The 24277-nt window shown below is 33.1% G+C and overlaps 1 protein-coding gene across 4 annotated transcripts in view; it reads right to left on the bottom strand.

Moving 5' to 3' along the window:
* The window catches only part of LOC123704466 (fasciclin-3), a 94247-nt gene that overhangs the window by 60307 nt on the left and 9663 nt on the right, over positions 1-24277 (bottom strand). For all 4 annotated transcript variants that reach the window (XM_045652859.1, XM_045652860.1, XM_045652861.1 and 1 more), the window contains exon 2: positions 10884-11039. In XM_045652859.1, the coding sequence (XP_045508815.1) occupies positions 10884-10935 (52 nt within the window). In that variant the 5' untranslated portion in view covers positions 10936-11039. The remainder of the gene's footprint in view (positions 1-10883; positions 11040-24277) is intronic.

The raw sequence follows: 24277 nt of genomic DNA, 5'->3' as shown, positions 1-24277 counted from the left end.
TGAACACTGGAAGGTACTTTGCCATGACATCTTTGTGTCTTACAGATTTATATCGTAGTTTTATGAAAAGGCTCTTCACAAATAACGATTTTTTTACCTTATTTTTAATTAGCAAAATAATTTCAAATACATGTTACCGTGTAGAAATACGATTTTGAAACCAATGTTTATGATATTCGGATACGATATCGTGTCGTATGTTCTAAAGTCACTCTTTGTAACAATGCGAGGGCTTTTAGTACTCGTCTCAGTCCGACGACTCCTTTATGTCGGTTTTCTCTTGTTTATGACAGAATACGTGAAATAATACTGTTTCTGTTCTACCTTTTATGTAATTAACGTCCCTTGGCCCATAATGGGGCATAGTTTAAATATGTTGGGACAATTAAGAGGACAAATGTATCATGATAGATATTTTTACAACATTATGATATAATTACAAATATGGTACTTACATAATATCATTTTTGACGAAGTTTTTGGACATATTTTTTACTTTTGCCCCGTGTGGGGTATGGGTCAACTATGTCAATAATTAATGTTTTATGTGACAAATGTATTCAATATGTTTTTTTTTACAAATATATAGGTTTGTAGATGTTATTGCCTATTTTTGGGCTAAGGGACTATTATCTTAATAAGCATTTTTTTAAACAGTTTATAGTTTACATGGTACCTTACCTTACTGTACATAACATAGGCCATAATATAACACACGTGACACGATACATAAAAAAATTCAAACTTGTTCGAAAATATTTCTTTTGAAAACAGACAAAGCTGCGTGAACCAGCTAGTTTATAATGAAAACATTAAAGAAATTATCATAGTCTTTGATATGAAATTTTCTTCACAAACTTCAAACTTAACCTCAGCGTAATTTAATTGGATGCAAGAAAATGGAGTTTAACAAGATCCAAGTTGTGAATTTTGTTTATAAAATTTGTTTTTTACTAGATAAATATTTTATATCATATACATACAAAATATAATTAGTATCCATAGAATAAAAATAAATGCGACAATCTGTCTGTCCGCTTTCACGGTTAAACACCGCACCGATCCGGATAAAATTTCAAATAAATATTTTTTTTGCTGCGATAGGGGAGCGCTTGGCCACGATCTCGCCTGATGGTAAACTGAGATGTGGCCTAAGATGGAGCGTGCTTCCCTAGAATGTACCTGTTCACTCTCCTTATAATTGACAATCTCACTCATCTAATATGCTTTTTAAAAAAAATGCCTGAAATGTAATATAAATGTAAATGATGTCTGAAACGAAAGAAGAAAGTTTATGCTCGCCTCGGTACGATTACGTATGCTAGCTTTTCGCCCGCATAGTTCCAGTTCCGTCCGTCCGTCAGTCCGTGGTATTCTCAGGATAAAAACTATTAGAAGTTTTTTGTGCCAAATTTCATGAAAATCGGTTCAGCAGTTGTTGCGTGAAGCAGTAACAAAAGACCAAAAATACAAAATTTCGCATTTATAATATTTGTGAGTAGTTATATGCTACGACGCTCAAAATAAAGATAACAATATATCATGGAATGCTGAATATGTCGCCATGTTTAATAAAAACAGATGTTTAAAATTTGCGACCAATGCAATGTTTTTAATTAGATACCACACGTATTGCCTAAATAAGTATCGATTTTAAATCGACTTGAGTAAAGAAGACTTACTTATGTATTTTGACTGAGGCCTATGTCCAGCAGTGGACGAGTGTAGGCTGACAATGATGATGATGATGAGTAAAGAAGGTTAGAACATTACGTATGAAATGAAATCGAAATACATGCTCATAAAACTAATGTTAGCTAGCTGTGCCCCGCGGCTTTACCCCCATTGCTCCGCTCCTGTTGGTCGTAGCGTGATGATATATAGCCAATAGCCTTCCTCGATAAATGGGCTATATAACACCGAAATAATTTTTCAAATCGGACCAGTTCCTGAGATTAGCGCGTTCAAACAAACAAACTCTTCAGCTATAAAATATTAGTATAGATGGGTAAAGTTGGTTAATTTGCAATTAGTAAATCCGTAGATTATTTTTTTTGTATTTCTTAACACCTAGTAATTGAAAATCCATCAAAACAACTACACCCGTTTTCCCTATACTTATCAATATTATATAACCTCTTAGTAGAGATAGTGCATTGCACTTTAGTGTGAACGACCGTCTATTGAATGATCAAGGTCGACTTAATATATTTTAGTACTCTAGTATTTTGGTATTCGCAATGTTTATTTATAGTACTTATAACTAATTTATCCTGTAGTGTTTATGTTTTTTATTCTTTACCATCGGTTTAATAAAAAAAATCTCAATTTTTTTATGAATATAAAGTTAATTTTTCAAAGAAAACAAAATGTTAGTAAGATTGAAAATTAGGTACATAAAAATATTTTTAGGTTCGGTTTTAAAAACGAATATAATATAATCACATTGCTTACTTTCATTTAGTAGAAAGGCAGGTGCCATAGTTTCCCATAGTCCCCAGTACCAGTCCATTTAGCATCCCAATCCATAGCCCAATTATTAAATTTCCATACCCTGCAATAGTCCTACATCGGCCGCGGACTGCCTAGGGCTGTATTTCTATAGTGCAGTCATGGACAGGCTGCGGCTGGTGTCCCACAACACATTAAAAGTCTCGAAAGGGCCTCTGCGTGTTGGATCCGTGTCCCCACGTAAGCCTTCCAAAGATCCGGGTACCATCCTTCTGGTGGTACCCGAGTATTATGGAGAAGAGAAACATAATAATCACGCTAAGACCAACAGGAGCGGAGCAATGCGGGTAAAACCGCATAGCACAGCTAGTATTGATGAATTTACATGAATACAAAACATTTGAGTGTGAAAAATAAACACTATTTTACTGAGATATTACTCAGAAATAACGTAGATTTTTATTAGTTTGAGAATATTTTTTTTCTCGGTTTTCTTCTTACATAATAATGTCAATACTTATCGATAAACCATACAACAAACATACTTTCAAATAAATAATGCACATTATTAAGCAATTACAAGTTTTGCGCAGTGAGAGTTAAACTCCTTAGGTTAAACTCGTTAAACTTGTTGCAAGGGAAAGTTGCATCGCTGTATGTATAGCTGTTTTGTATATTGTGTTGGCAATTGTATTCATTGCAGATATGATTTACCCAAGTTTGGAAAATGAGGTTAGTGTTTTTGAAATGCATTTTTTGATATTAGTATAAAGATATAGGTATCCTAAAATTTTAATTTATATTTTAAAGGGAAAGATTCCATTTTTTGTTTGTCTACACTAATATTATAAAGAGGAACACTTTGTTTGTTTGTTTGATTGTAATGAATAGGCTCATAAACTACTGGACCGATTTTAAAAATTCTTTCACCATTCGAAAGCTACATTATCCACGAGTAATATAGGTAGTACAGTATATATTATCACGCTAAGAGCAACAGGAGCGGAGCCACGCGGGTGAAACCACGCGGCACTGCTAGTTTGTAATAAACACCTAACACCTATTATAGGCTACATCTGCTTAACTTATATTGAAGACAAGAATAACATTTAATAGTCTAGGTAAAGGCTTAGCTATCTTGTGGTAAATAATTAATCAAAATCAGTTCAACAGCTCCAGAGATCACCCCTACAAGCTTACAAACATTACCACTTCACTGCATAGTATAAAACAAAGTCGCTTTTTCTGTCCCTTTGTATGCTTAAATCTTTAAACTACGCAACGGATTTTGATGCGGTTTTTTTTCAATAGATAGAGTGATTCTAGAGGAAGGTTCTAGTATATAATTTATTAGGTTTTAGACAAAGCGGGCGAAGCCGCGGGCGGTAAGCTAGTTATTTATATACATGAAGAAAGTAATTTCAAATAACTGTGGGTTTTCGTCTAGACTTTAGCTTAGTTTTTCACTTTTAGCACTGTCTGGGTGAATGCACGAGGTGTCAGTGACCTTCAATTGTTACAAACCCTTTTCAAAGTTCACTTTAAAATCAGTTTTTGGACAATCTCATCAGAGTTAACTTTAAGTTTTTGTTAGATTTATAAATATTCTAATGAACACTTACTGATGTTATACAAGTAATAACTACGTTAAAAACAACCGACTTCAAACTTGCACTTGCAACATTTACAAATACAGACAAAAATACTCATAAAATAAAAACTACTGGGCCTATCCGAATAAAATTTTTATGGGACCAATTCGACATCATCCCGCATCGAACAAAAAAAGAATCACGTAAATCGGTTCAGAAACCTCGGAGTAATCGGTGTGCATACATAAAAATAAAAAAAAACATACCGGCCGAATTGATAACCTCCTCCTTTTTTTGAAGTCGGTTAAAAAGTGAGAGTTCGTTACATGTTTGTAAATTTTTCACGCGAAAACAGCTGTTCGGATCAGGATGAAATTTGACACAGAGATAGTTTATAGATAGATTCGGAAATCAGTATCTATGGAGAAGAACCGGCAAGAAACTCCATAGTTGCTCTTTTTTAACTAAATACCTACAAACTTCAAATTGACTCTGTAGGTACCTTTTTTAAACTAAATATTCTTAAACAAGCCACTAAAACGTTAACATTTTCCATGTTATATTTATGAAGGAAAACGAAAGAAGCTTTTCGCAACTTCTAAAATAACTCAAAAATTCGCGTAATAATGGCCACATTATTTATATTTACTACTAGCTTCCGCCCGCGACTCCGTCCGCGCGGATGTCGGTCTTTGCGTGGATGGTTTATTTCTCCATTTTGAGTAACTCGGACAATGACATCTTATAAATATCTATTGGACCCAAATACGGCTAGGTCTATAATAATACGCAACGTGTGTTCGCGGTACCCACTACAGAACAACGTCTATGGATAACTGAAAAATTGAGATTAATTTTTTTTCTACGTATTTTTCCAGGATAAAAAGTATCCTATTTTACGCCTAGGATAATAAGGTATAATTATACCAAGTTTCATCGAAATCGAACCGGTAGTTTTCACGTGATGTCTTCACATACAGACAGACAGACAGACAGACAGACAGACAGACAGACAGACAAAAATTTTTTTAATCACATATTTGGGTTTGGTATCGATCCAGTAACACCCCCTGCTAGTTATTTTTTCAATATTTTCAATGTACAGAATTGACCCTTCTACAGATTTATTATATGTATAGAAGTGTTACGAAAATAGACACTTTCGCGTTGGTGTTGAATTTATAACAACACTTTATTTTAATGAACTAGCTTTGTAGTGTGACGTTGTTTGCGTTTATATTATCTTCTAATATCTATTCTTATAGGTTCTATCTGAATTTAAATTTACAGATAGATAATTTGGTAATATTATGTACCGCTCCTTTATTTTTTTATAGTGGAGAATGCATTTAGGCATACCCAGGGCACTCGGGGAAAGAGCCCTGGGTTATGTCAGACTCACCCTGCTGAGTGCAGGGACCTACCGACTAAACTCCACTGTGTTCCGCCGTGCCGCTCCTACTGGTCTTAGCGTGATGATATATAACCGTGATTTTTTTCAAACACGTTGTTCCTGAGATTAGCGCGTTCAAGCATACAAACAAGCAAACTTTTCTACTTTATAATATTAAGTAAAGAATTATTCTTAGCTTATTTGTATTTAACATACATAAATTAAGAAGCACCTAGGTATGTTTGTTTCTAAATTACTGAACAGTTTTTATTAAAACTTCTCGATAGATAGAATCTTAAACATGTCAGCCATTGCATAGGTTTTACAAGACAAACTGATGCGTGAAATTACTTTACTAGCAAACGGTTAACAACAGGGGTTAAAGTATATCATAAACGAACCGTGAAAGTGAAAACATTACACACTTTTGCGCAGTAGGTTAACTGTGAAATCAACCGTTAACTTATTCTTATTATTATTTTATGAAACTATTTAATCGTCTGTCTGGTTCACTCTTTTTAGGGTTCCGTACCCAAAGGGTAAACGGTATTACTCTATTGTCTGTCTGTCTGTCTCCAGGAGCTGTATCTCATATACCGATAGCTAGAAAGCTGAAATTTTCACAAATTATATGTCTTTCCGTTGCTGCTATAACAACAAATACTTAAAATTAAAAAAATATATATTAAGGGGTACCCCATACAATAAATAAATTTTCGTATTTTGCTCAACATTACCTACAAAAAACGTGATTTTCTATTATAGATACGGAACCCTTCGTGCGCGAGTCCGACTCGCACTTGACCGGTTTTTTACTATTACTATACCTAGGTTCCCTTTCGTAATTCTAACCGCTAACCAATAGAGATTTTTCCATCTACTAAAATGGCGAAATCTCATTAAATCTGTATCGATTGGCTGATTCATACATAAGTCGAAAGTTGACCGCAAAATAGCTTTACGTGAATCACCTTTTGGGGAAGTCGATTATTACAGTACCTACCTATACCTAATATTATAAAGATATTTCTTGAACGCGCTTAGCTCAAAAACTACTGGTCCGATTTAAAAAATTATTTCAGTGCTAATTAGGCTGTTTATTGAGGAAGGCTATATTCTATATATCATCACGCTAAGACCAACAGGAGCGGAGCAATGCGGCTAAAACCGCGGGGCACAGCTCGTATGGAATAAAAATCGATGACTCAGTTCCATCTTACATAACCCACGTTCGTCATGGCTGAATGACTAGTGTAGCATCATTAAGTATTTTATAACGGTTATATATTATGTAGTTCCGGATATATAATATACGTAGCTTTTTATATAGGATTTGAATTTTTGAACAGTTACGGATACAAATGGAGTTTCAACAAAACAAAATATTTTTTCAAATTGTATATAATTTATTAGCTGTGCTTCGCGGTTTTACCCGCAGTGCTCCGCTCCTGTTGGTCTCAGCGAGATGATTTATAGCCTATATAGCCTTCCTCGATAAATGGGCTTTCTAACACCGAAAGAATTTTTCAAATCGGATAGTAGTTCCTGAGATAAGCGCGTTCAAACAAACAAGCAAACTCTTCAGCTTTATAATATTAGTATAGATTATGTTTGGCAATCCGTTTGTTCTTTAATTATTAAATGGGCTTTACACTTAATATTTTTTAGCTCTAAACTTTAAAGAATTATCAACAAAAGGCATATTTTAGAATGAACATTATTTTTTATGTTTTACATTAGCTACTAAACTTGTTAGAGTTGATCAAAATATGTAAAATAATAGTTTAAAAAAACTAAAAACACGCTTTTTATAGAAAACCGAACTAAAAAATAGAAAATTTTATCAAATTAGTGTATTGTCATCGGTCCTCAATAAATCTACAAAGTTTGAACGAAATCTGGCCGTTTAAAGTGGGTCAAAATCGCGCCCAAAGAAGTCGGTTACAAACAAACATACAGGTGAAGCTAATATATAAAGCGTGTAATAACGAATGTTAAAAATTGGCTCTACTAATAAAATGATGAATATGATTTTAAAAGAGCAACTCCGGAGTTTATTTCCGATTCTTCTCCGTAGAAACAGCTTTCCCAATCGAAGTGATTCTAGAAGAATTCTTAATTCTTCTCTTCTTGAATAAATAAATGTTTGAGTGTGAAATTTCTATCCGAACAGAGCCGGGGCAAGTATCTAGTATAGTTCATACTACAAGTTATCTCATATTTCATAATTGCAAACATTCATTGAAGATAACAATGAGAACCGTGGGAGCTGTGCTATCTTTATCATATACCTATTTGTTTATTATAAACAAAACATCTATTTACATTTAAAACTAGCCGTTGGCCCCGGCTTCGCCCGTGGTACATGTTTACGTTTTCTCTCCAAAAGATCCATCCTCGTACTTCAAGAAATATTATTATAATCAATTCAGCCGTTCTCGAGTTCGCTATACCAACACGTATAGCGAATCATTTTTATTATATGTAGACTAGCGGTCCGCCCCGGCTTCGTCCGTGGTACATGTTTACGTTTTCTCTCCATAAGAACCATCCTCGTACTTCAAGAAATGTAATAAAAAAAGAATTAACGAAATCGGATCAGTTGTTCTCGAGTTATGCGCTTACCAACACATTTTGCGATTCATTTTTATATTTAAATATATAACTAGAATAGAACGAATACAGATGAAGTTTTTGAAATTCCTATGTTACCGATTACATGTCCCGTACAAATCTGAGGATTATTTCGAGGTCTGCAGCAAATTTCATTTTCTACCTCTTACAAATCGCCGGGAGATTGCTGATATCTTATTACTTTTAGGTATTACATCCAACAAAATAGACTGCCCAGATCTACTAGCCAAAATTTCACTATACACACCCTCAATTGTATCTCGTAAATATACTCCTATCTTTACTTCCGCAGTCAGCACTAACTATCGTCAAAACTCGTTTATTCTGCGCGTAAGCAATAACTTTAACAAGCTATCAAATCAGTTCGATTTTGACTTATTCTGCAGCAGTCCTTACTCAATTAAGCGTCAGTTAGCAAATGAGTTCTTTCGTCAGTTTGGTGGTCGAGTTAATATGTAATTTAATTAGTGTTACAATAGTATTAGCACAGTCTATATATTTATACTGTGGTATTAGTAAATTCGAAAGCATTTGATTCGTGTGCGTAATCGCTTACATTTGAATCTGTTACATATTTGTGTTATTCTAGTCGTGAGAATCTGTAAATGGCTTATTGTGATTATTATATTATGTGACTACTTTTTAAGAATACAGCTGTAGATTCTCCTAAAATATAAATAAATAAATAAATAAATAAATAAATTATAGATTCTCTCTATTCTACAGGAATGATTATTTTATAAACTTTGGACTGGGTGAACCGATTTTGATGACTTTTTTATTTTAAAGCTTGCTTTTCCGGCGTCTAATATTTTTTATAATTATGTATATAGGCAGTATCTGTGGGCAGTATAATTATTTGTAAAAAAGTATTATTTGTAACCAGATTGATGTTAAAGCGGCTCTCTTCATGTTTAATAAATAATAAATATTTTCAAGTCGATAAAAACAATCCCAAAACAAGTTCATGGTTACCACATGGCGTGTATTTATATACACAAATAAACATAGCTTCCGTCTGTGTAGCCGTGTTAAGTGATACGTTTCTTTGTTACAGATAATTATTTTTTTAGTTAAAACTGTTATTTATTTGTTGGTAGAATCATATATAATATAAAATGCGTTGAACAAACTAAAATATCATCTAGGCATGTACATATTTTAGTTGTTTTTTTTAAGTGTAGTAGGTTAACCAATTAATGCAATACAATTAAAACGGGACATGAGCTGCCTTACAAAAAGGAATCATCAAAATCTGATCATAATTGGAGCAGCGAGCAGATAAATTGAGGAGATACTTTTTGGTGGTTACTCTTCTTATATAATAAATATTATATTTCACACTTCTATCACAAAATAATGATATATTAAACGCTAAGTTTGTAAGAAAAGAAAAGAAAAAAGAAAAGAAACATTTATTTATCAAGGACAGCACAACACACACACATAAAACATAAAGAACCGTAAAAGATAAATAAGAAAGCACCACGACAAGAAAATAGCAACAATAAAACTTAAATTAATAACATAAAAAAGCACGTAGAGAAAATAGAATTGATAATCAGTATTTTTTTATTAAGGTGTGTCATACGACCCTGACAAAAAGGAGACAGCTCAGCATATGCTGCAACGTTCAGGAACATTGCCAGCGCTGTTTTTCAGTGCCCCCTTTATTATGAAGGCTTCGAGTTGGGACGAAAGGAGTGACCTAGGTTTACAAAAAGGATTGTAAAGGATGTTTGTTCCCCTTTCACGAGAAAGCCATGGAATTTGACAAAAAAAGATAAAATAACTTCATCAAAAATATCGGCATAATTAGATCAATAATTTAACTACATTAACACGGTAATTTGTTCCACGATCTATCCGTCAACAAAATCACATCCAAATCGGTTCACGACTCTCCAACCAACACAGCAATAGATACACAAACCGACCTACGCCACTGTCATGGCCGTCGCAGGTATAAATAACTTTGACCGTGTTCCCTTTTGATTTTACGGAAGCATTCCATAGTTCATTGGTTGTTGTGTTTATTATAGACTTATTATAGATGTAGGTTCGAATTTATTTACGTAGATTAGGTATGATAGACATTTAAAAAAATAGAAACACGTAAGAAGTGAAACTTCTTTATGACCTTATTTTTCAAAAAATAATTTACTATATGCAACTATACAGAAATACGTCGAATCACGCGTGGGAGGGATAAGAAAAAGATGGCGCGTAACGAAAAAATGTTACACTAAATTTTTTTCCAATCCCGATAGAGAAGTTTCACTTGAATAAGACAATATTTTCAAAAAACGTAGGAGTGAATAAGGCAACAACAACATAATATGAGTCAGAAATAAATAATACAAAACGTTATTGTTTCCTCTATTACCATAAATGTCAACTATAATTATTACCAAGCCTCGAACAGCGTATAAATTGGCGCCAAAAGTAAATGTCAAACTGACAGTGATTTAGACATCTACCTGGATGTGTGGATAAAGAAGCCTATAAAATAAAGACCATAATCTATTTTAATACAAAAGTAGTAAAGTACAGTCAAATTATGTTTTTTTTTTATTTAGATCGACGATACGATCAATCACTTGCATATATATATATATATTTTTTTTCATTTCAAAAAAGATAGTTTTTTGTTGATTTTGTACAACATTTTACCTCATTATTCGTCTAAAAATTGTACATAACTACAGCTAATATTCTAAGAACGTATTTAGAAAGTCGACCATTAAAATATACTTAGGATTCTCTATAACGCCTCAGCCTAAAAACTGGCCGTAAACAAAAAAAAAACTCACCTGTCACAAGCGACGCGAAGAGCAGTCCAAAAAGCGCGGGAAACGCGGCCATCTTGCTTACGTACTTTACACAGATAACCCTACTAGCATTACTAGACGAGCGTTGTTTTTTTTTTTAATCCTTAAACGAGTTTCGAACTGGCTTCACGCTGGGTCCTGTAACAAAAGAGGTTTATAAGATTTTTTTTTTGATTATGCGATGTGTCCAATGAATTTTGACCGTTGCACTAGTCGGAGGTTGGTTTTTTGAAGATATTAATAGTGTACTTTTGATTTATAGGCGGCGTTGGTTGAATTTTGTGTTTGTTTTAGTAATAAGCCTTTCTACTTTGTTAAAATTTGAACATTTTAACTAACATAAAAACTCTAATTTGAATTATTTTAACACCAATCTAGGTACATAATAGTACCTAATACTTTTGCAGCTCTACAAAAATAGAAACAAACATTACAACTCAATACAAAAAAAGCTCTTCACACCTAACAAAAGCCTAAATTAAAAAAAAAACTGTATGGGTCAGGTGCATTTCACACCTGTTACACTGATCGATTTTTTATAATGTATCTTCACTACATAGTATAAAACAAAGTCGCTTTCTTTGTTCCTATGTAAGTATGCTTAAATCTTTAAAACTACGCAACGGATTTTGACGCATTTTTCTATAGATAGAGTGATTCAAGAGGAAGGTTTTAGTATTTCATTTATTAGGTTTTAGACAAAGCGGACGAAGCCGAAGCGGAAATCTAGTAATGAATAAATTGCGTTTTAAATCAGTCTTTTTTGACCGATCAATTTTCTTTACCGGTGATTCTAGACGAATGTATCTTCGGAAAAAGAACCTTGTTACCTTTCGATTCACAAGGTAACCACTGTACCATAGGGCTGAGTTAGAACAATAATTAAATACTTTCACCAGACGAAATCAAAATAATCATGTTTTGTTTATTTGTACGTCTGCGTGGCTACCGTTCACACGCACATATGTAGTGTAGCGTCAGCAAAAAAATATTAATATTTTTTTAAAATATCCATACTAATATAATAAAGCTGAAGAGTTTGTTTGTTTGTTTGAACGCGCTATTCTCAGGAACTACGGGTCCGATTTAAAAATTCTTTCGGTGTTAGATAGCCCATTTATCGAGGAAGGCTAGGCTATATATCTAATATCATCACGCTAAGGCCAACAGGAGCGGAGCAATGCGGGTGAAACCGCGGAGCACAGTCAGTTTATAATCATTTTCAAAATACGAAGTTCTTGCCGGTTCTTCTCCATAGATACTGCTTTGCGAATCGTTGGTACCTATGGTAAAACAATGTTATGACGATTCAAATGTGCTTCTAGATGAAGTCTAATTGAATAAATAAATGTTTGAGTTTTGAGTTTAAATTAATACGGTAAAACTGCGAGCAAAAACAAGCTTAGCAAATTTTGAAAAAAGGTAACCTATGCTTGACCCTAACTTTCAACTATTTTTATACCAAACTTTATCCAAATCGATGCTGTAATTCAGACGTGAAAGCGAAACAGATAGGCTTTCGCATTTATGAAATTGATATTATATGTATACTATAAACCAAAAAAAAAGCCAAAAAATATAGTTGTATGTAAAGTTCATGAGGAAATCGTGACTTTTTGTTTAAGTCATTTCTTTCAAAAGTGCTTCTATAATAAGTCTAATTGAATAAATAAATGTTTGAGTTTCAGTTTGAATTGTCTATGCTACCCAAAATTAATACAATTATCTATAAATAATATAACAATATCAATTCTGATAATAATCAATCAAAATGTTGTATATTTTCATGTGTTTTATTTTATACGAGAGCATTGTTATGAAAAAGCTTCATAGGATTCCTCGTGCGTACTTTGATAAAAGGAATGTTATTATAATTATTGTTTTATTCATTTGCCTATTGTTAAACGCTAATAAGAAATTATATAAAATACTAGCTTTCCACCCGCAGCTTCGCCCGCGCAGTCAAAGGAAAACCCGCATAGTTCCCGTTCCCGTGGGATTTCCGGGATAAAACCTATCCTATGTCCTTTCTTGGGTATCAAAATATCTCCATACCAAATTTCATGCAAATTGGTTAAGTAGTTAAGGCGTGATTGAGTAACAGACAGACACGAGTTACTTTCACATTTATAATATTAAGTATGGATCATGTTTTGTGTCTATATCATTCTTTAGACTAAGTCATTACTAATTGAAAAGTTAGTACGCGATTCATAATTTCATTCATTTTGAAGTGAAACTTCTTTTGGGTATAATTTCAAGGCCGCGTCATGGCAATACCTTATCATCATTTAGTGAGGCAACGATTTTGGTATCTGTGAATTTGCAAAAGAAGTTTCACTTCTGACACGTCTCTTTTTAATACATTTATTACGTTTGCATGGAAGTAATCATTAAATAAATTATTTTCTAATTAACATAATATACTCTCTCTCCTTTATCAATCATTAATTAATATAACGTTAACGTTAATTAATATATAATGCAAATAAATTGAAATAAAAATAAAAAGCGTGTGAATCTGTTTTGCGCACCGTACAATGCGCCGGCGCATCCGGCGGGCATACCGAAATAGTCTGTCCCGCAGAAGGAGCACTCTACTCTCTATACTTTTCCGGTTTTTTGTTGTTGGTTAAGCTGCGTTTCGCGCGGTTGGATTTTGGATGGGTGGCATACCGTATAAAATCCGCATCAAAATCCGTTGCGTAGTTTTAAAGATTTAAGCATACAAAGGGACATAGGGACAGAAAAAGCGACTTTGTTTTATACTATGTTGTGATTTATAGTCGTAATTCCACACGATTAAATTAAAACAAAGACACATTTCAATAACTACAATAAAATCAAATTATACATTCATGTGATATCAAAAGAGATTCCAATAAATTAACGAAATTAATTACCAATCTTAATTAAGCTGTCATATTAATGAAATGTATTGTTAAAATTTTCTGTATCATGCGGTTGATGTATTACGTAATTCAATTAACTGAGCTACTTAATAAATAAATCTTATAAATATCGATACATTATAATAAATGTACCTATTGTCTCTCGCATGTAGGTACCTACTGAACCGATTTTGGTGAAATTTTGTTTTGCAGGCAAGGTCCTACTATAAAAATTAATTAGTTATACAAGTTGCAACTCGCGAGAAAACCCATATAGGTAATGTGGGTAGATTAAAAATAAATATTTCTTGTATGTTGGGTATCTTGAATTTATCTACAAAATTTTTAACTAAAATATAGGTACAGAAAAAAGCTCTGAAATAAAATACTCTACGCTATAAGCTACTTAAATCCATTTATAACATAGGTTAAGCATGTGTGTATTTAACTTAAGAGGTCATCGTGTTAGTGACACTATTTTCAGTTTTCACATAATATGTGAGGCTTTTTTGTATGAAATTATGTCTTCAAAGTTGTTCTTACTGTATTTTTAGAACCTTTGTGAAGATTCCAATTAAAACATTACGCGCCCAAACTTATTTGTCACGTATTTCTGGCACAATATGGGTAGGTAAGCTGTTTTCTTTTTAATAAATCGATGGTAGGTTATTAATTTACTTTTTTTTGCTGACACAATATGGGTAGGTAAGCAGTTTTTTTTTATAAATCTATGGTAGGTTATCAATTTACGCGCCAAACATTTTTTTTCAAACGTCACATATCTGGCGCCATTTTTTTTTTCCTTTCAACAACCTGAAAATTGATCGCAATTGGTGACGTCACACTGTTGTTACGCCGTCGCCTAGCACCCATTGATTGGGGTGCGTTCACCCCCGGCTATGAAATCAAAGGAATATTTGTTATTGTGTTTTTAATGACAAAGCAAGGCCTCATTAATTGATGCCAAAAACATTTTACGACGTTTTATTGTTTATTTTTAGGCCTTAACTGAAAATATAGAATATTTTATGAAATTCGGTCTAGTCCTTTTCGAGGAGGAGGCTACATGACTGACACTAGAATTTAGATAGATAAAATTAATTATTTTAACAAAAAATTAAATCGCATTATAATTGGTTGAACTAAAGGCACACGAAAGGCACCAACTGTCAAATTCCTGAACAGATTTTCATTCTGTTTTTCTAAGAGCTAGCGTAGATTTCGAGAAAGATTGAACTCCCAGAATTTAATTTATTTGAATACTACGCGGGTAAAACCGCGGTCTAAAGCTAGTAAATTTAAAGCGTTTTCTTTCACACTACACTTGAAGTAACAAAAGGGCCTATAATACCGTTAATGTTAATTTTATCGATCAAACTAGGTTTACGATTGAACCTAGTTCCTTTTCCGATAAGGTTTCTAAACCGCAGCGTAACCAATGTGACACATTGCAAATAAATATTATATACTAGCTGTGCTCCGCGGTTTCACCGGCAGTGCTCCGCTCCTGTTGGTCTTAGCGTGATGATATATTATAGCCTTTCTCGATAATCATCACGCTAAGACCAACAGGAGCGGAGCCAGGTGCGTCAAAACCGCGGGCGCAGCTAGTGGATAATAAATTTTAAAACAACAACATAGCAAGTCACGGGTTCGAAATGACAAAATTTCGTTGGTCATTGAATACTCGTTCCTGATTGGTCAGTGACCTAATTCATTTGTTCACGCGACTTCGCCTGTACCAATTGATTATTTTTATTGCCTAGACGATATGGACCAATTATTTAATTAAATACCATGTTTTTAAGTTCACATTGGATCAATTGTGGCTTTATGGGAGATAAGAATAAAATCTATTTGGTTTTTCTATTACTAAAATTACTTTTTGTTCACAAAAATTTGCATCTATTACTAAAGTTATCTTTACTAGGATCTTAATAACCTTACTAAAACATACACATACCTACTATATTAATAATTATATCAAAATGTTCAAAATCGGTACAGTAGTTTTTGGGATTATCCGTAACAAACTTAATAAATTACTATAAAATCTTTCCGCTTAATAATTAATATCATTAGTTTACTTGTAAGGAGGTATAGATAGGTAGACAAACAAAACAAGTCTTGTATAAAAACGTTAAACATTACTAAAGCTCAGTTGAGCGAGATAGCAATATGATACTGAGTGAAAGGTAGTCCAGGAGACGGCTAGTGATTTACTTTAGTCATTGGCTTTCAATTATTTAGTTTTTAATAAATAGGATTAAATTAATAGATAAATACTTCGTTTGAAAATTTTATGTGTTTTTTTAAACTGGTTCAGTACTTTGGTGTGTAGCATGAAGAAATATCGAAAGTCGAAAATTAACATATTTACTACTATTGGTCCGCCCCGGCTTCGCCCGTGGTACATATTTCGCAATAAAAGGTAGCCTATGTCCTTTCTTGGGTATCAAAATATCTCCATACCAAATTTCAAGCAAATTGGTTCAGTAGTTTAGGCGTGATTGAGTAACAGACAGACAGACAGAGTTACTTTCGCATTTATAATATTAGTATGGATTATCTGAATTCCGAGCATATTTTCTTTTATCTAGTATTTGTTTTATCAACATCAATTCATATGAAAATTGAAAGTAATCTACTAAAACATTGAATAATCTCTGCAACGAGTTATCACTTGTATATGTATTTTGATAAAATTTTCGATATAAAAATCATTCATACTATAAATAAAATTAGATCACTATGATTATTTTGTAAACATATCGATCTGATAAGAAGTTATAAAATATGTTATAAATCACCACCAAGCTAAAAAAAGCGTTATTTTGTAGAGACTAGACAACTCTTTTTAAGCTATTGCATAACTTCTATCGCGGGCCTTGAGCGCGGGGAACGAATCGAGAAATTCCGTAACGAAAAAACCTCACGCTCCCCACTCCGACGGGCGGAGGTGTGTCGTGTGGCTTGAAGGCGGTATGCAATAGCTTTACCGCGGCAGTACCGAGTGCCACACGTCGTTTTTTATAATTTTTTTATTCGCAATGTATTTTCAATAAAATTTAATCAACATAATAGTTGGCCAGTAAGCAAAACAAATCATCAGTTTTTAGTCAAAAAAATAATAATTTTTATAAATAAAACAACTACACGTCCTACTAATGAAAAAAAATACCAAAATGTGAAAGCATGCATGTTCGTGACCATCACGCCTGAACGGCTGAACGGATTATAATGTAATTCGGCATACGGATAGACCATGACTTCGATTAATAACAATAGACGTTATTATCAGTTATCATACAACAATCGTTAAATTGCTGACACATTTTTCTAATATACACTTCCTTATATGCACGGATTTACTTGCATATCTATACTAATATTATAAAGCTGAAGAGTTTGTTTGTTTGTTTGAACGCGCTAATCTTAGGAACTACTGGTCCGATTTGAAAAATTCTTTCGGTATTAGATGGCCTATTTATCGAGGAAGGCTATAGGCTATATATCACCACGCTAAGACCAACAGGAACGGTGAAACCGCGCGGCACAGCTAGTAACAAAATAAAGTTGAACAAACATTGTAGGTAGATGCAATAATAATAAAATATTAATGTCTAATGCTTAACTGCAACTTGCCTTAGCTAAACCTAAAAATATCAAGAAAACTATTTCTCAAACAGATACATAATATTATAAGATAAAAAAAAAAACAATTCCAAAGTAACAAGTATGACAAACAAACAAATCCCACACAACAATTTAACAAACGTAATCATACAAAAATTTCCTTTTCTACAAATCAATACTTAAACCCAACCGTAGCAAATGCAATAATAACCGCATCTAAATATCTTTATAGGCTAAAAACCAGAACTGATGTTTATACTTTCCCATGTAACGGCGATATTTAAAACGTGTTAGAAAACGCGTGTATGTGATGTACTAATTCATCATCATCATCATCAATAAAATCATTATCATCATCAATGAGGGTTAGATGAAGAGAAGTAGATAAAAACTTGTTTATAACCAGGGCTATGTGTCAAAAATGTATTCGTTTTAATTTTTTTACGTTATTATTTACAATTTACATCATCATTTTACGTGACATTATTTCAAAATCGTCATCATCTTCATCGAACAGTGCGATTTAAGGGCCCTGGCAGTAACTTGTTTATCACCAAGACTATGCCTTATAGCATAGCATAAAGAAAAAAGTAAGTTATCTTCCGGGAGTTCGCCTACTTCTATTTTATGCTCGTCAATCAGCGATTGTTCTATCAACAAGGCTGTATTTTGTGATTAGTTGACAATTTTTTTATCGTTCAACTTGATTTAAAAATTGTGATGTTCACAAGCAGAAGTTTCTTTTAATTCTTTTAAATAATCTCCAACTTAACACATACCTTTCATTATAATTAGGAGCATTCGTCATCTCATTTTTAAAACATATTAAAGTCAACATAATTAATCATCACGTATATGAAGTTAAATAAATAAACACAACCAGCTCCCCGCCTATGCCATGATGGAACAAAAAGAACGTATTGAGGCCACTCAACCATCTTTACCATATTGCGTCTTATTAATTTACTACAAGAACGTCCGGGTTGAAATATTATATACTGTGGTATGTTTGAGTTACATGTGGTACGGGAGTAGTGATAAAACTTATTAAGTGAAAAGTTTTAAAACATTATTGACGTTTCGCACACTTTGCACTTTGCAGCGAACGTGGTCAAGTTTAAAATCCATTAGTTTTTAAGTGAAACTTCTTTAATAAAATTTCAGGGTCGCGTCATGGCATGGCAATACCGTCACGTCAAGATGACGAGTTTGATATCTTTCAATCTTGCTAAAGAAGTTTCACTTCTGACACGTGTGCACACGCTCTTTTTATTTCTTAATGTATAATACTCGCGTAAAATCAAACACAAGATAACATTGTATTTAATGATAGCAATACTTTATGATGCGTGAAATTTTTATGTTAGGTAAATTAAGTAAAAAGGTTTAATTAATAATGCCCTTGGTCATTCGGCCCTGGTGGCTATCCATTGAAATTAGCGAACTGTGCAGATCTATTGCACAAAGAAATACAACTGCATTCTGTACTCTATTGATCTTATAATGTTGTTTAGTTAGGCCTTGGATTAACTTTTTGGTCGAATTTGTAGTTAATGCAAATATATAAAAGAAGTAAGGTTGGTTTATAAGTTTGTTTCTTTTCGCAACTTTAAAAAAATTAAAAATTATTTGTATTGAAAGTTTCATTATTCTCGATTGTAGTTACTACTTCACGCAAAAACTGCTGAACCGATATTATCAATTTTGGCACACATAAAGGGTATATTAGATTAACACACAGGATAGTTTTATCCCGTAAATCCCACAGGAACGGTTTTCCTTTGACTACGCAGGCTAGCGCACGCCCACTAGCTTTTCGTTAGTGTGTTTTTTTTCCATTTTTCCATTTTCCCGTTAATTATATACAAATTGACCCAGCCCACCACCATTGATAATCCAAATCATAACACGAAATAACCTCTAACCCAGTAACAAATATAAAAACCAAACAATACAACGCAGACACGATTCTCACAATATGCTCTCAAAACATAATTATAAGTCGCATTTGCGAGATAATTATATTTTTCTGTTCCGACCCAGTTATTTGGCAGACCGTTACTGTGTTGCGTCACATCCAAGTAACAAGTGTTGCGTGGAATTAAGACATTTGTGGGTGGTCTCTCGGACTATAGCGAAGGCGAACATTCAATGATTGATATTTGATGTGGAATCGCTCAGTTAACACATTTGTGGGTGGTCTCTCAGACTATAGCGGAGCGAAGGCGATATTCAATTCTGAATAGCGAAATAATAGTAAGGTACATTATTCCTACTAGTGATATAAATTTTAAAATGATAAGTAGAAGCGGCATTCGCGTAAAAACGTTCTGTCTGAAGTCAGCTAAATTAGCCGCGTTGCGTTTGGTCGGTTTTAAATGTATCGGAACGGCTTGCTATATTAGTTCGCATATACCGCTACTACGTCAGTTTATATATATCTAAGGTACCCAAATGCCACGCAAAGCCGCATGCCACAAAGCAGCAATATAAATGGCAATCCAACCCATCACTTTTGAGGTCAGGCCCACCTTCACTTTCCATTCGTGACTGCAGATTACACGCTTCCATTCAGTACAGTTACATACTTTAACATACATCGATGTTAGAGTTTTAATGCCCGATTTCACCAATAACCCCTAAACAGTCTCCTAAGTAAGGGTTCCTTAATTTAAGGGACCCTTCAAATCACTACCAAACCTAACGATTTAGGTGACACTTATCTGTAGGTGAAAGCAAATTTTACGTTAGGTATCCCCTAAATTGACTTAGGTGACACTTAAATTTTACGGGTTGTTGGTGAAAACGGGCATAAATGTCTTAAAAATTTCGTTAGAAAGAGACAATTACACTATCTGTCTCATTCTACTGTCAGTTTTTAATTGGTTGAATATTAGTAATATAGTAGATAGGTTGAACAGCTCTTTCCATGGTAATTCCACGATTTTCTCTCTCTTGAAATTTACTATGAGCTTTTCTCTCCTGTATCTATGAAATAAGGTCCGAGGTTTCTTATGTAAAGCTAATTTTTTCATTTCAATAAGTTTCACCTTTTTTAAAACAGCTATTTACGTAAGCGGTGACGTCATAAAAAACAGAGCGGAAAAGAAAAGAAAAGTAAAGGTCATGTAATATGTACTTATAATTAGTTTTATAATTATTTACCCGCAGTTTAAAATAAATATATTGAAATATATAAACACTAGCTGTGCCCCGCGGTTTTACCCGCATTGCTCCGCTATTATTGTTCTTAGCGTGATATGTTATCACAACATATTATATAATATATATAACAACCTATAGCCGATAACAGCCTACGTCGATAAATGGACTATATAACAGTGAAATAATTTTTCAAATCGGATCCGAGTTTCCAGAGATTAGCGCGATCTAGCAAACAAACTGTTCAGCTTAGTATAAATTCAATAATTAAGGCACTAGCCGTTTGCCCTGGATCCACTCGAGATAAAATAAAATATAGCCTCATATGTAGCTTTTTACTTTTGAATAAATTATCAAATCGATTAAATGTAACTGTGAAAATTAAACAATAGAAACTTACTCATAGCCTTTTTTTGTAAACTGCGCGACGAATTTTAAAATGGTTTCCTCCATTGTAGTGTAGATTCTTTGATAGTTTACGAATACTTCTATCAAATACATACTACACATTAATATTAAAAACAAACTAAAAAAAACTTGAAATACATGATAGAATGGAATGTTTTTGATGCAAAATAAAATAAATAAGACGATGTTTAATTTCTTTACAATCTTATACAAGGAATCATCATTTTAAAACATGATTATAATTCAACTTTTATACTAACAACTGGTTTATTTCATTATCTAAACAAACCCAACATTTTCTATTATATTATAATAATAATGAAATGAATCGCCTTTTTTTGTTTTTTTTAGTGGGGAAATCAGGGCCACGGGTATGTGTAGAATTCATATGAATCGCCTAATATGTTGCTAAGCGTAAAACTCGAGAACGGCTCGACCAATTCGACTAATTATGTCTTATAGAGAAAACACGATAAAGGGGCAATATGGCAGAACAATGTCTGCCGGGGCAGCTTATTATGACTATATAATTATATAAAACTAGCTTTCCGCCGGCGGCTCCGCCCGCGGTTTCAAAGAAAAACTCGCATAGTTCCCGTTCCCGTGGAATTTCCGGGATAAAACCTATCCTATATTACTCGTGGATAATGTAGCTTTCGAATGGTGAAAGAATTTTTAAAATCGGTCCAGTAGTTTATGAGCCTATTCATTACAATCAAACAAACAAAGTTTTCCTCTTTATAATATTAGTGTAGACAAAGCCAAGCCATTTGGTTACTATACCAACAAAATGCATATAACTTTCGTATACATAAACATATAAACATCTGTCCGTGACATATTTGCAAAACACACACATTTGCATATAATAGTGAGATTTTTGTCACATGAACACATCGACGTACCTACAGACGTACGTAAGTCATCAATTATGCTTAATAACTTTATTGGAAGTAATAATTACAATTTACAAAAAATAGTTTAATTTTATACGTGACTATAGCCGCCGATTGAAAGGACTATATTGTAAGTGTAAATTATTAAAATTGAGATTATATAAGATTTTACATCGTAAATGGCAGGCAGCAATTCTATACTGATAATGTGTAAATAAGTTTGTTTGTTCGAACGTGCTTCTCTCAGGAACCATTTTCATCTTTCAAGGTGGGTGAGTGCAACGGACGAAGCCGGGGCGGACAACAAGGCAAGGTAGTGTAAAATAATTGATTATCTCTTGTGTTTGATTTTACGCGAGTATTATACATTTAGAAATTAAAGACTTTTTAACGGATTTTAAACGCGATTTATTCATTATATTATTTTCCCGACGTTTCGAAGACTTTACAGCGAGCGTGGTCACGGGAAGACAGATTATCTCATCAATTTACTATCACCAAGTCCCTAGCTCCCTAGGTCATAACTTTCAAGTCGTAGTCACATAATTAGTTTCAACTTTCAACCAACAAAATAACACAAACTACCAATAATTAACAATTACTAATTTGACATTGGCCTTATAATTATCTACAGTCGAAACAATTTCCTTCATTTTACCTGTTAAACAAAACCAATACAATTTTTCCCGAGAAACAAAATTAAAACAATTCCAAGAACATTTTTCCTTTCCACACCAAAGAGTTTCCTATCACAAAACCTCATTTCTATTATTTCACAAAACGATATTTAAAATCGTTTAAAATAAACGGCCGACTGGGGTTATAGACCTCTTACCGTTAGCGCGCGAAATCAAAATGGCTACGCGAACTGTCATGGCGACCTTCACAGATAAATAATTTATGAACGATGTACGTGACTTTACAAAAATTGTAGCGGTATCTTTGTAATTATTAGTTTTTGTTAATAAATAACGGTAGCATATTTTTTATTTCCTTGATGATATAAAAATGAAACCTAGTATTTTGTCCGCTTTGGTGTTTTTCCATAGAAAAAGGCATAAACCAGTTAAAGTTGACATCTGAATTGTAGGTATGGTTGTTGGATATTCATAGTCCCTTAGATCTGGTTTTATAGAATTCATACAAACTCGAACATTTATTTATTCAATAAGACTTCTTCTAAAAGCACTTTTGAATCGTCATTACATATTTTTAACATTTACCACCGATTCGGAAAGCAGTATCTATGGAGAAGAACCGGCAAGAAACTCCATTAGTATAAAAACACGTGTGCTAATGATCTTGACTATAATATTTTCGCGATATTCAATATAATATCTTTTTCACTTTTCCTTGATAAAGTATTTTTTCCACGATATTCCATATAATAGGCCCTTTTGTAAAAACTTCAGTATGTTAAATTACGTATTCAGACGAATTTATTCCTATAATTATTTTTCTAATAAAAATACTGATACAATACAATATTCATATATTATATACATATTGTATACAGTATAAGTATATTTTTCTTTTATTATTATACTAGCTTACCGCCCACGGCTTCGCCCGCTTTGCCTAAACCTAATAAATTATATACTAAAACCTTCCTCTTGAATCACTCTATCTATAAAAAAATCGTTCAATATCACGCATCAAAATCCGTTGCGTAGTTTAGATTTAATTACACAAAGGGACATAGGGACAGAGAAAGCGACTTTGTTTTATACTATGTAGTGATATTAAAACCTTGTGACTCAAAAACTTATTTCATCATTTTCTCAAAAACACGTTTCTGATACTAATATTGATAAACGTTTTTATTTCTTGTAATTTAAATATAAATTTGTTTTTTAATCGCTTAGTTGAGCGGAAACTCGATAATTAAAGGTTTTTACATTTTGTTTCAATGTCTTTTGCCAAAATGATAAGAATACACTTGCAATTGCAAGTCTGTCTGTTGCGTTATCACGTCTAAATTGCTAAATAGATTTTGATGGATTTTGATTTATAGATAGGTGGATTGCTGAATTGCAAATGTAGTTCGAGATACTAATTCAGACCTACATGCTTGCTTAATGCTTATTATCACACTAATATAATTATACCTATACATATCCCTTTTTTTACACACAACACACATTTTCATTTTAATTTCCTTTCGATTAATTAAACCTTTACAAGTATTTGTAACTGATAATTTCTCTTTATCGTTTCAAAAAAAATCAATTTAAGCATTTTAATACTTTTATATAACTTAAATTTATTAGATATATTACTAGCGTTCCGCCCGCGGCTTCGCCCGCTTTCTCTAAAACGATTTGAGATTTAAACTATCCTATCTCTCAAGTTGGATCGAACTGCACATGGTGTATGAATTTTA

Source organism: Colias croceus, chromosome 29 (assembly GCF_905220415.1).
Source record: "Colias croceus chromosome 29, ilColCroc2.1".
NCBI lineage: Eukaryota > Metazoa > Arthropoda > Insecta > Lepidoptera > Pieridae > Colias > Colias croceus.
The sequence above is the reverse complement of the archived record's forward strand: the minus strand, read 5'-3'. Positions and strand labels throughout refer to the sequence as shown.